Source organism: Brachionichthys hirsutus, chromosome 11, assembly GCF_040956055.1.
Source record: "Brachionichthys hirsutus isolate HB-005 chromosome 11, CSIRO-AGI_Bhir_v1, whole genome shotgun sequence".
NCBI lineage: Eukaryota > Metazoa > Chordata > Actinopteri > Lophiiformes > Brachionichthyidae > Brachionichthys > Brachionichthys hirsutus.
Window position 1 is genome coordinate 6,820,656 of NC_090907.1, and position 13,341 is coordinate 6,833,996.

Genomic DNA, 13,341 nt, shown 5'->3' on the forward strand with positions numbered 1-13,341 from the left:
CACTTTCCATAGTCGCTTCTTATTAAATAAGCGGTGAAAAGAGAAATGGGGGGGGGGGGGGGGGGGGGGGAGTGTCTTTGAACCACACACATTTCATTGAAACTGCTGTTAAAGAATATAGTTTGCAGTGAATATGCAAGACTGGACCAGAACACTGCACATTTTCAGGCAGTCCACAGTTTGTGTTTATTAGATGTTGGCCCACTGTTGGCCAAAAGAGCAAATCAAAGGCAAACCACCCCTTAGAGTGCCAAATGCTTCTCCACGCTGAACAAGCAAACAATTTCTCCTCCCTTGAATTAATTCTCGAAGGTACCATTCACTCCGGAGCCTCAGAGGCGAGTTGGATACGGCTCTCTATGGACGGTTGTGCTGCTGAGGCGGGCCACTCACTTGATTTGCTGTGGAGGAGATGTGACAGTGGCTTTGTTTTGATGTTCTCAGGCTCAAGAGATTCAAATATAATTTCAGACCATTTGTCAGTGAAACACGAACTCTTCTGCTTGAAAATTGTAGCTTCAGATCTGTGACCTGAATTGAAAAAGCGAATTTATATAAGTAATCCTCAGGATAATAATTAAAACGATCAACTTGAAAAAAAAAAAAATAAATCATTTTTTAAATATTTGAAGGTCGCATCCAATTGTTTATAGAAACAATTGACAAAGAAATTACTTCAAACACTGCCTGATGCAAAAAAGAAAATGAGTGGATGTTATTCGGTTTGATCGATCAATAAAAGAAGACATAGAATATTAATATTTGTGGTTTTTAATAGCTTCACTTTGACAGTCATTTTTATTTTCTTAGTGTTATTTGAGATGACATTCAGACTGGCATTCCTCTTCAACAAATAAGTTTTAAATGACTAATTATGTACACATATAACACATACACATGTATTATACACTATATAATGCATGTGTGTGTATATATACACATTATTATATACATATATGTACATATACGTAAATAATTAGTAATTTAATATCTATACATATATAAAATTATACTGTATGATTCAAATACAAACAATATATACATGTATTCTATTTTTACAAATATTAATTATATATATTTATACATTTTAATAATAATTATTATTTTCGATTTTTGCTGTGTTTTGCTGTTGTTGCTGCTGCTGCTCTTCCTGTCCCCCGCGCCCCCCTATGGAGAGAAATGTGTTTATTTTTATGCACTCAAACAAAATAGATTTGCAACCAAAAATAATGATGTTGATAGATAGTAATGGTCTTGTTTGCAAATATTTTTTTAAATGACAAATGCATTATTTTTGCCTTTTTGTGCACGCCGGCATCTTCTGTGCCTTGTGAAAGGGTCTTCTGACTCTTCTCCAAGAAATTGTTTCAAATCAAAACCAGTTGAGAAACTTTTGTTTATGAATAAAAATGAATAAAATGTCCCCTGTCCTGTACATCATTGTCCAAGTTACACAAGCATCATCGGTGCCCTGTTACTTGTTCCACAAGCACTTCCACTGTCCTGATTATGCCATTTTCAGACAGACATTGCACAACCTGCCATATTATATTACCATTCAAGCTCACAGATTACATTGATTAATTTATCCAGCAGGTGGTTTCGTGAAGCTACACCACCAAGTCCTATATGTTACCCTCTCAAACATGAGGATAAATACACAGTGGCGTTGTTGACTTTAGGCCAGAGGCACTTTGAATCCAGTACGACGGATGAAAAACGCCAGCGGTTGTTTTATTTTAAACAAACAAAAATAAACAGCTCGTAAAACAACAACAGAAAAACACGCCAAAAGGCGAAGGGCGACTGGAGAGCGCAGTTCTGTACGCTGGCTGGCTCAGTCAGCTGATCCAACGCAGCTGGCGTGGACCAGCTGACTGTCAGGGGGCGGGGCCTGTCAGGAGGCGGGGCCTGTCACCTGTTACCGGGTCGGAGATGGGCTGGCGCTGATCCACTTCACAACACATCAGGAAAAAGCACAACACAACATAACAACATTATTATTTGACTACGGTAATACCTCAAGTTACCGGAGCATTATTGGCTTTCAGACGGAGGCACTGGGTTCGAGTCCGGGGCGGGTCTCGGGCCGGACCTGGGCGGAGTGGACCGGACCGGACCGCTCCGCCCAAGTCCGCCCCAGGTCCGCCCCAGGTCCGCCCCAGGTCCGCCCCAGGTCCGCCCTGCTCTTCTGCCCCACGCAGTGACGTGATAGGCATGAGTGCGAAATGCCGCCCCCGTGCGGCTGCCCGCTTCGCCGGTGCCCCAAACCACTCGTGACCGTGCTTTCCTATGAGATCCGCGCACTATTTAACTGGTGGTGTTTACTCCGCCCGTGCGCATTAATCCACGCGTGTGAGGAGGCTCCCGTTGTCAGTCAGACTTTGAACAGGGCACTGGCGCTCATCGCCGCTAATCTCCGGCCGCAGCTGCTGACAGTTATCACCGACCAGCCGACACGCGTTTAGATGAAGATGAAGATGAAGATGAAGATGAAGATGAAGATGAGCAGCTGCTAAAATAAGCACGACGTGGAGGAGAACGCAGCGGGCAGGGGCCGAGCGGAGATTCAGCGTCAGCTGCGCCTTGAGACGCTTCTCGGGATCTGCGATGGTCCAGTTCAGGGATCTCTCCCTCACCTTGCTGCTCGTGGGCTGCACAGGTAGGACTCTGCACGCGCACGCGCACGCGCCTCCTGAATGAAAGCTCCTCTGTTTCGCTCTGAAAATCTAATTCCTACCATTTTAATAGTGGTCAGGACTGAAAACATGCCCCCCCCCGGGTCGCTCCTCTCCATCCGCCCGCAGGCGCCTCGTGTAGCAGGTGCTGCTGATGAGCTGATCTGTGTTGGAAGTGAAGACAGCCTGCTGCTAATGCGAAGGAACCATTTTCTCTGGACACGCACGCACACTCTGTGTGTGTGTGGGGGTGGGGGTGGGGGGGTTATTTGCGTGACCAGCCTGTGCGCTGACAAAGCTTTATTGTGCGAGGGGGGGCGCTTTTAAAATTGGTCAACAATAGCTGCGGATGTTTTTGTGAGTGGAAGTGTGGCGTGTTTATTTATTTGGATCCTTTATAATTATCTCGGGCACTGGTCTCCTCCTGCATGGGACACGCTTGTTGTTGGAGAGTGAGGCTGGACGCCCTGTACCTTCGCGCGCGCGCGCGCACGCGCGCGCGCACACACACACACACACACACACAGCATTGTGGGTTGAGTCACGGTCTCCCGGTTGAAGGCACGTCGTGCAAAATAAAAATAAAATAGATACATACAAGCCAGTGTTTTTTCGATGCACCAGGTGCGATGGAGGAATTGATCCCAGCTGCGAGGGTCCTTGGGGGGGGGGGGGGGGGGGGTCGTTTGGTCTCTGGCACACTGATGCAGAGCAGGCAGCTTCTCCCCTGAATCACGTGTTATGTAATCTGATGCCACAATAAAGGCTTTGAAATGAGATCCACTAAGTTGGTAAAATGCGTGACGTAAGTCCAATGCTGTGTGGAATGATATGGGGGCTAATAGCATTTGCATTTTTCAGATTGAGTCCCGTGATGTGATGGGTTACCGTGGTGCTTCCAGCTGCAGGACCAGTGCAGGGCTCTTCCCCATCAGGTGCAGAGCGCAGAGGGAGTGGAGCCCTCATTGCTTTGTTTTACCTCTGCCAAGGAGGTTATGCTTCAGACCGCGTTTGTTTCTTAGCAGGATCACAGAAAAACTGCCGGGTGGATCTCGATGGAGATGTCTCAAGATGGGTCTTGGTCTAAATTAGATCCCATTAAATTTTGAGAGTATTCCGGATACCCGTTTGGATAAAAAAAAAGAAAAAAGAAAATGCAGATTTTTATATTTACTTAAAATGGAGCCTTTTCCCCAAAAAAAATCATGTCTTGTAAAATATGCATTCAATTCACTCACCAAAAATCAGTCATAAAGAGGTCCGATATGCACCATCGTGAAAAATGTCTTCCGGATCTGATCTAGAATCAGATCAGGGAAACTCATCACATTTTAACATCAAACCCCATTCGTGGAGTCAAAAATCAGTTAGAAAAAAACATCAACTCCGATTCACTTTTACTTTTCATGTGGAGGTGTGAATTGGTGTGGTGTGAATCCAGTTAGGAGAGGGTTGAGCTGCTTGGCGGAGGTCTGCACGCTCTGAGTGCTTTTCTAGTTTCTTCTTTTTTATTGAAATATTTTATGTAGAAATGCAAATTGATAATCAGATTCAGTTATTTCTCATTCACACTGGAATGAGTTTCACACATTTGCAAATCGTGTTTTTTAGGCCTGCCCCTCGTACGTTTACTCGTGAACCTTGTAAAGAAGTTGGGTTTTGAAAGCAATCAATGAGATCTGAGAATAAATTGAGCCGCCATGGCCTCTGAAGATCCTCGGCTACGTTTAAGGGACGTTTATTTTGCCTAATTGTAATCTTTTCAGAACATCCAAACCTGTAAAAGTAAATGTGGGCCTCAATGATTCTGTTAAGATAATTATTATGGTTTATATATCTGCTGGCTGGACATAATTGTTGAATCTTCCAGGAAGAAAGCATGGTTGTCCCCAACCCCCCCAAATCCCCTGCATGGCCACGTGCAATGAATTTACGGTTTATAAGTTCAGCCCTTTATAATGAGTCCCCGGTCTAATGAGACCATTGTCTCGGCTCATATTCATCATGCCTTGCAGGGAGGCTGCTGTGGAAATACATAGTTGTGTCGCGCTGGTTGAAATGTTTGGCGGTTGATGTTTTGCTCTTCTCAGAGTCGATTCATAATTTGGCCTCTAAAATAAATGAAAATAACGCATTGTTCCTGTGCACCGGTTGATTTCTCCTGATTGTTTTTTTGGCACCTAGCAACCAAATAGGTTTCCAGTGTCCAATTATACGATATTGAAAATAGGAAAGAAATGAGTGCTGTTTTTTTTTCTCTTTCTTCCATGCAAGGACTTGTATGATTGATTGTAAGCGTCACTTGTATTATTGCATGCGATTATGGTTTGGGATATAGTTGTGCTGCTAAAGGAGATAATACACAGCAAACATAAATTGACATTTGGTGATAACTCTCATCTAAAGCACGTGTTTTGTTCTATCACTGAAGTAGCAACGGTGATGGGACTGCCACGTTCTTTTGCAGAATTTACACTTGGGGGTTGTTGACATGACTAGAAAAGCATTCAGAGAGCGCAAACCTCCGCAAAGCAGCTCGTTCCCCTCCTAATTGGATTTACGCCATCCACATGGGGATCTGGATCATCACCTAAAATGTTCTTGGAATCTTCTTACACCATGCATAAGAAGTAAAAGTGAATTGGCGTTTATGTGTATTTATAATTTTTTTTTTCTTTTTTTATTCCGTAAATGGGGGGGGGGGGGGGTTAATGTAAAAATTTAATACTTTTTTCTGAATCCATTCTAGATCCGATCCGGATTAAATTCCGTGGAGAGATAGAGATCCCCACCCTTCATGATTGCCAGATATTGAAGCTCCATTGACTGCAATGTTACTGAAAAGTGATTGAGAATCCAGGAGCTCTTCTGGATCATCACCAAAATGTAATCCTCCGTTCCTGGTAACAATCCCAACATTTCCTTAAAATTTCATCAAGATCCGTCCAGAACCTTCTGAGTTATTTTGCTAAAGGACGGATGGATGGACGGACAAACAAACACCGGCAATTGCATAACCTCCGTCTCGGCGGAGGTAATGATTGTTACATAAAACTAATTTTTTGTAGTTTGGCATTTTGTTTCCATGGCAATAGAATTTTGAAGCCTTAAATTTGCATTTAACCAAGTTAGTTAATTGACAATTCTCATTTCAATTTGGGTTCTGCTTTTCATTAACTGTTTTTGGTAATTCTCAGGGCAGAATCAAACCAGCCCAAATGCTTATATCACAGAAGAAAAATATCTAATTCATGCTACGCTGTAAAATAATGTCTTCATTATGAATGTCTCATGTATATGTTCTCGTTACCTCATGAGCTCACTGCCAACGGCTTAGCGGCAGTGTTGGAAATCTGTTTTAAATTCCCGTTTTCCATAAACCTGTCAAGCAAACGGAGTCAGACTGTCAAGCAGCGCTTTTCCAATCGGCCTTAAAGCCAGATAGACAAGCACAGGAATCATTTCACAGCCACTTCCTGTTTTTTTTCCTCTTCTCCTACAGGCCACTGCACAGATGGAGAGGATTTTTATTTTTATCAGAATGTGTTTCAGAATGGAGCTGATGATTTGGAAAAGACTGCCACTGGCTTGGCAGTCAATTTCTGGGAAATGGTAGCCATGCATGTTTTTTGATATTGTATTGATTCAGACCAGTTATTTCAAGAAATTCATGTTACTTTAACTGTGAAACAAGCAGTGAAATACTTTTTTCCACAGTGAATCATTCTGTGGACTCTGTGGCGCTTTAAAGCTCCCTTTGTATCTTACACATCACATAACTCAAATCTGACAGATGTCGATGTGTTTATCCGGAAATAGGAAGCAGAAGCAGGGGAGAAATTGCGATTCGGTTCCAGCGAGGACTCCATGACTCTTTAGCGATGAGTGGATCAGACAGATTCAGGTCTGGAGATGCATTGCCTACGGACGCTGAAAAGATGACATTACATGTGCATGTGACCCATTACATGTGCTGTGGGGGGATCACAAACATCCTCTCCTCAGGGTTTGCTGACAGAGGAGGCACAGGTCTGGGTTAGGAGTTGTTGTTGTTTGTTTAGTGCTTAGCCTCCGTGGTGGGAGCAACCTTGTGTCTTTCCCCTGAGGTTTCAGTGTGTATATTAGGGATTAATATTAATGTGGTTTAATTGAAGAGAACCCAACCAGTTGGACGCAACGCTGAACAAGGACGCCTGGGAGATGAGCCTGTTTTGCAATCTATTCTATTTCATGGTGATATCTTTATACCTGAAAGTTACATTCCTTCTGATTAAATAGCGCAATGTTAACATGCTAAGGTCTCAACGTATTCAAGAAATGAAAACCGTGTCAAGCTGTCAATCATCAAGTTGAATGAACAGAAGTGGATGCAACTCAAGAGAAGCAAAAAATCCACAATCAAGGTGCAGTGGAACGTCGGTTCTCTAACATCATTTGTTCCGTAATACTGTTCGAAAACCGAAGCTAGATTTTCCATAAGAAACAATGGAAACCAGATGAATCAGTTCTTACACACCAGATAAATATGAAAATAACTGCAGGCATGCGAATTGATATCTAAATATGTGAATCTAAACAGATAATGCATAAAAGTGTAAATAATATGAAGAACATAAATTAACTTTTATAATGCTTTTTTTATTAACATTTATTTACATGGCGTTTTGGCTGTGGTGTGACAGCACTTGCGGATGGATGTGGAAGGAGGAAGGGTTATTCCTTTGAAAGATACGATCATCCTTGGTTTGTTTGGCAGGTGAGACCATGAATGGGTTTATGGGATGTCGCTAAAAGGAGGCGTGGATCAGAATGCTGGGCATCTGCTGGAAGAGTCTTCAGGGCTGGAAGCCCAGATGGGGGGTCTTTCTTATGCTCCTGGGGGGCATATAGGGTTACCCTTGTCCGTCTGTACCTCATGGGAAATAGTCTATTCACATCTCCTCCAAAAGCTGCTGGACATGCTTCAGCTAAATGTCATACTTTGAAGGGGCCCTAAGGGTGTCCATCCCATATTTGGTTCCCTCAATTTTCTTATTTTATCATTTTTAAGCACATTTGAACTGAATTGAATTTCCTGTCAGTTTTGTCACGTACTCCTGTGAGGCCAGTTTGGTCTACCCACATCAACACATCTCCCTAACGTAACCCTAACCCCGGTTCGTTCGGTCACTGACTGACTGCTCGCTACCTAATAACTCCCGCTCTTTGCTGTGTGCGCGGTGAAAAAACAAACGTACACCACAGAGATAATACTCCCTGCGCACACTCTGAAAATGAACACGCCACTGCCACCTACTGTAGTGGATGTGCAATTACACTTTAGTGTAGTACACCGACGAAAGAAAAGCATGATCCTCGGAGGGTTATACGCGCCCCACACCTGGCATCGCGCCGCGCCGGGGTCGCGCTCCACTATTTGAGAGCCGCTGGTTTCACTTGTTTAATGCTGCAGTGTGTGTTGGTTAGTCAGTCTTGTTTGTTACTGCTCCATTTGTATCGCTCTTGGAAGTTTCTGTACAGTGTATCTTTATACTTCTTGCTCAGAAGCTCTGAGCATTTTTCAATCCACATTTTAAAATAAGTCCAGCATGTGTGTCTGCTGTAGACTGTTCAGGAGCTGCTTCACAATCATTAAACCAATCGCCATTCATTTAATTAACTTTTAGCAAATGTATCTTTCCAGAATTTATGCTTCTTGGCCCCTGGCAAGATGGAAGTCATAGCTTGCTGGAGACAGAATGATGACTTTGCATTTATTAATGTGTGAAATAATTTGGTGTAGCACTTCTCGATGTGTAAAACTGCAGCCATGAATACATTTTGATCATTTATATTTGGCTTATCTGAAAAATGGAAACAAGTTTTTTTGTGGGAATGATCCACTCATCAATTTAGCTTCCTTTTTTTTTTGTTTTATATATATATTGATTGATTTTGTTTGGTTAATTTGAAATTGAGGGGAGGATTTTTATATAAGCCCTTTCGGCTTCTTTTCCTCTCCTGCACTATTATTTGCCTTTGTAATGTTTTTGTTTGTTATTGTGCATATGAATAAAGTGAAATGAAATGGAAAAAAAAAAAAAATTGCATTCATTACTGTCTGCAGAAATAGATGGAAGAGATAATGGCTATGAAGCAGTCTTTCCTTGCTTTTCCATCAAGTCACTGGTTTCCATGGGCACCACGAACATATTTAGATTAGAGTATTTATCATGAAGCTATCTAAAACTGATTAAAAAAATAAAATAATAGTAGCTTACCTATACCACAAGGAAGTTTAACAAATTGTAAGAGAAATACCAGTTACAATGACGTTTGGATGCCCACCAACAGCTGACATGGTCTGATCATCTGACGAGGAAAACGAGCGACTGACTGTGGAAATGACATCAATGCAACCCACAGCAGCATCCACACTTCTGCTTTGTGAGGAAGTTGAAGGCTGCCGGTAGTTGGATATTGCAGGAGGTGGAAGTCTGTTTTGTAAAGATGCAGAGAAAGACAACTTACTCAGATAAAGCAATACGCCGCTGGCTGTAATTTAGCTCTCCCCTTCTTTCATATGGTGTAGGAAGAAGGAAAAAAAAGCAGTGTGTGTGTGTTCATCCAAGCCCATCATGGTGCATTCATTATTGAAACGCTATAGGACACATCGCCATCCACAGAGCAAGTAAAATGTGTTGCTATGCCACAGGACTTCTCTTAATGCAGTCGCCCTCTTGCTATTCTATGTTCTTCTCTATAGAGGGGAAATTTAGACGGCTTATAAAAAGTCATGACACGTTATAAAAATCAAAGTAGTCAAGTGACACTTCATTCTGCAAAAAAAGAAGAAGCTTATTTTAATCTTTAATTAGATCACAGTATGCAGGCACAGCTCCAAGGGAGCGGTGGCAGATGTAGTCCTTTTAGATCCATTCAATGAGCAGGATCTACTTTGAAATGGTGTCAGTGACTCACAAAGACAGGCTGTACTTTAGCAGCCTGCAGGAGCATTTTAACAGCCCCATATCTTAACCTTTTCAGCAACTGAACATGTGAGCAGCTTTGTGTTGCACAGCAGTGAAATCATTGTTTAGTATTCATTGTAGAATCGTTCATACAAGCTGCAAACTATTTATGCAAATTCACCGTATTCACAGAAAAACTTGTTTGCTCATGAAAATATTTAGTATAATAGACTTGTAATTAATTGGCCTATAGCTAAACTGGATCATTTAAGTGTTGCATTATGCAGAATGTGACTATATTTAATGGATAAATGTCTCAGTATCCGGATATTAGTTACTAGAAGGATAAAGAATACTTAGAAAGTCATAACACTGAGATGGGAATGAAACCCATTTCATTTTCAGTCATGCAGAGTAATCTAAAATTATGTAATAGTGATTTCCCAAAATAGAGACCTACATCGCACCTCTTGTAATAAGGCAGAACTAACAAAGGCCATTGAATATAAGGGCTTGGATAAAAGTACATGTTATGAGAGGAGTATAAATAGTTTCAGTGATCATTTGCTTTAGTGATGCTGGAGTTCGAGAGAGTCAAAATTGGACAGGACTTTGCTTGTCATTTTGATTCAGCTGTCGTTTCCTAAAATACTGTTTTCATGAATAGACGGTCATAATATTGAGCTGTTCTGCATGTTTTATTTTGAAATTCATTCAGATTTCAACATCATTCACAGGTGACTGTTGGGCCATGGTGCAATTTGAGAGCTTAACAAGTGCATTGACCTTTTTTTTTTATGTGGACAGTACATGCGTAACTGCCGACTGATCCTAATGAATGAATAGCTGAGGGCTTCACGCCACCTTTGAGCAACTTTTGACTTTTTCAGTATGGAAACAAATGTTGTTTTTGTCAATGATCCTGTAACGTATGGAATTGTGAAATGTAGTATTGTAAATGTATGTAAAAGATCATGGGAATAAATATTCAGTCATGCATTTCTTCTAAAATCTGTGGCGTCGGGTCATTTTTCCAGAAGAGTAAATTCAATAAAGGCGTGTATCACACAGACGCCACCGATTACTACAATGTCAGACGTAGCTGCCGAAGCCTGGATCCATGTGGAAGTTGTTTATTAGCAGGCTACGAAAGATAATTCAAAGGTATTTTTATCGGGAGTAGCAGATTGTCACCACCAACATGTAATTTCGTCCCGAGTTAACCGGAGCGCATCGCATAATTCCTGAACAAGAGCAGACCTGAGGTGCCTCTGCAGGATTGGAGGAGATTAGAGTCCTTCTCCGAGTCAGAGGTCACTCGGATGCTGTAGTTATCTCCTCGGCAGTGGAGCGCCGGCGGGGGACAAGATTGGTCCTGAAACGCTCAAGGCTGTTTGAATAATGTTTTGCTTGTTAACAGTCCTCCGCACGGAAGGCCGCTCCCCTGCGTGGTTTCTGACCAGCGTGTATTTACTAATGTGCTGTGAATTAGCCTCGGCGGCTCATCTGATTTTTGTATTCTGGGAATAAAGGCTCGCTGGCATCGGCGTTCTGACACGGACTGACTTGTCACCTTTAGTGTGAGATCATGGCTTAACCGAGTGGCTTAGCTCTGAGAGGCTTTATCTTGGAGGCTGCCACACCACAGCAAACACATTACACCATTAGCTACAGTAACCAAGGATGCGACCACTGAAAAGCATCCCGAGGGCCAAACGCTGGTCGGCATGGTTTCAAAGCGACGTGATGATTGTTTCAAGTCTTTATCTACATTCCTATCAATGCACTTTTTGTTTTCTTTGATTTGTTTGTTGTTGTTGTTTGCAGTCATCAGATATTTTGTGGGTATACATATTTTGCAACATGAGGTATTTATATATAAATAACTCAAAATGTGTATTGTGGAAATTTTGCCTCTACTTCAGACCTATTTGTCATTCTGGTGTTTTCACTCGCATCATCCATGCCGCGTCACACGCATGATTGTTTGGAATGATCGGGATCTAGTGATGGTTTGACAGGGCGGAGACGGCAGACTACCGGTAAATGTGATTTAGTACTATTCATTTCGTGCATTGGACAAAGTATTAATTAAATTAGCTAAGGTGTAGATAATAAATGACTGATTCTAGACTCTGACCTGTTTGTGCATTCAGACGCAGCTTCGTTCTCAAAGTTGCTGCAAAACAATGTTTACAAGCACCAATAAATGTGGATTATGTTTATTAAAGTCATGTGTATCTTCTGTCTTCCCCTTCCCGTGCATTAAAACACGGTCAGTGTATTTATGATGGTATGGGCATTGACCTGCTTGTTCCTCTGTCTGTATACACATGGACAAAATACAGCCCCAAGGGCGTAAACCTGCCATTCGCCATTTCAGCCTGGCCTGAAATGATCTCAAAGAGAAATGAAACCATCCCCTCCAAACAAAATCAATAAAGGGAGGTATTAAAGTAATGAATCTTGAGGCGGTTGACTTCAGCGTGTCTGGATTGTGTTAAATTTGAATCCAACAGCAGGCTAAAGCCTCAGGTCAGATAGTATTGTGTTGATTGTGAAAGACAGGAAGGATGAATGTGTCAAAGTAGAGGAGAGGTGCAACACAACTTGTGTCGGTAAGACGATGCGATGTGTTTCATCAGTGGCGCATCAGACGATTGTAAGATGCAGGCTCAAATTCATGGGAATGCGGATTGTGTTACGTGATCAATCATTTCATTTTAACATCAGAATTCCACTGGTGTGGAGCAAAAAAAACTAGTCAGTTTTCATCAGAAAGAACCTGAGCTGGCAAAGAGCCAGCTGTTAAGAGTTTGTGAAACCGTCCATCCGTCCATTTTCTAGTAGACAAGATGACCTCAGTTGTCTCGTCTACGACCGCTTTATCTGCCTTGTGGCTCACGGGTGTTGCTGGAGCCTATTCCAGCTGACTACAGGCGAGAGGCTGTGCACACCCCGCGTGTTTCGCCAGCACGTTGCGGGGCCGTACATAGACAACCACTCTCACACCTACACAATTCATTCATTTTTACCATAAAACGATGATATTTGTTAGTGTTGTGATTCAGTTGCTAAATGTGGGTTCCTTTTTAAGTTCATCGGTCTCGGCATGGCCGGAGAAGCATCGCCGCAGAGAGGGAAGTTCGCAGCATTAAAATCTAATGTGAGATGCGGTGATGGAACTGACTACCGGTAGTCAGAATAATGTGCATGTTTTCTGTGACAATCACTTTAATACATTGGATGATGATGAAGTGCAATTATTTATAATAATGCTGCTTTTAAATAGTGACCGCTAGCTGTCCATAGTAATTAATATGCTTTGGAGTGTGAGATGATAAATGGGAAGAACGTAGTAGTTTAATAGTCTTATTTATGCCCAGGGTTAGTCTCTGTGTAAAGCTTTTTGAAGCTTGTTTCCGTGCACACTCGCCGTTTGGGATCGTCCCTTGTCTTCTTTAACATGTCGCTCACGCTCCTCCCTGAAGCCTCTGCTCCACATAACGCACTGACTTCCACCGCCTGGAAGCTCTGTCTGCCCAGCGGAGGCCGGATGTGTCATGAACCCCATTGTGCATCTTTCCCATGCTTGTCAGAGTGGAACGCTGCACCCCAGCCTCCCTGAAGCAAATGGAAATCGCAAATGCATTGGCAGTAATAGTGATGAGGAGGTGCAGAGATGCAGCCTGAAAATGTTTGTTATGGTGACA

The 13,341-nt window shown here is 42.4% G+C and overlaps 1 protein-coding gene across 1 annotated transcript in view; it reads left to right on the forward strand.

Moving 5' to 3' along the window:
- The first annotated feature begins 2,610 nt into the window (after nucleotides 1-2,610).
- The window catches only part of ncam1b (neural cell adhesion molecule 1b), a 58,738-nt gene continuing 48,007 nt past the window's right edge, over nucleotides 2,611-13,341 (forward strand). Inside the window, exon 1 of the mRNA XM_068745763.1 lies at nucleotides 2,611-2,662. Coding sequence (XP_068601864.1) covers nucleotides 2,611-2,662 — 52 coding nt within the window. The remainder of the gene's footprint in view (nucleotides 2,663-13,341) is intronic.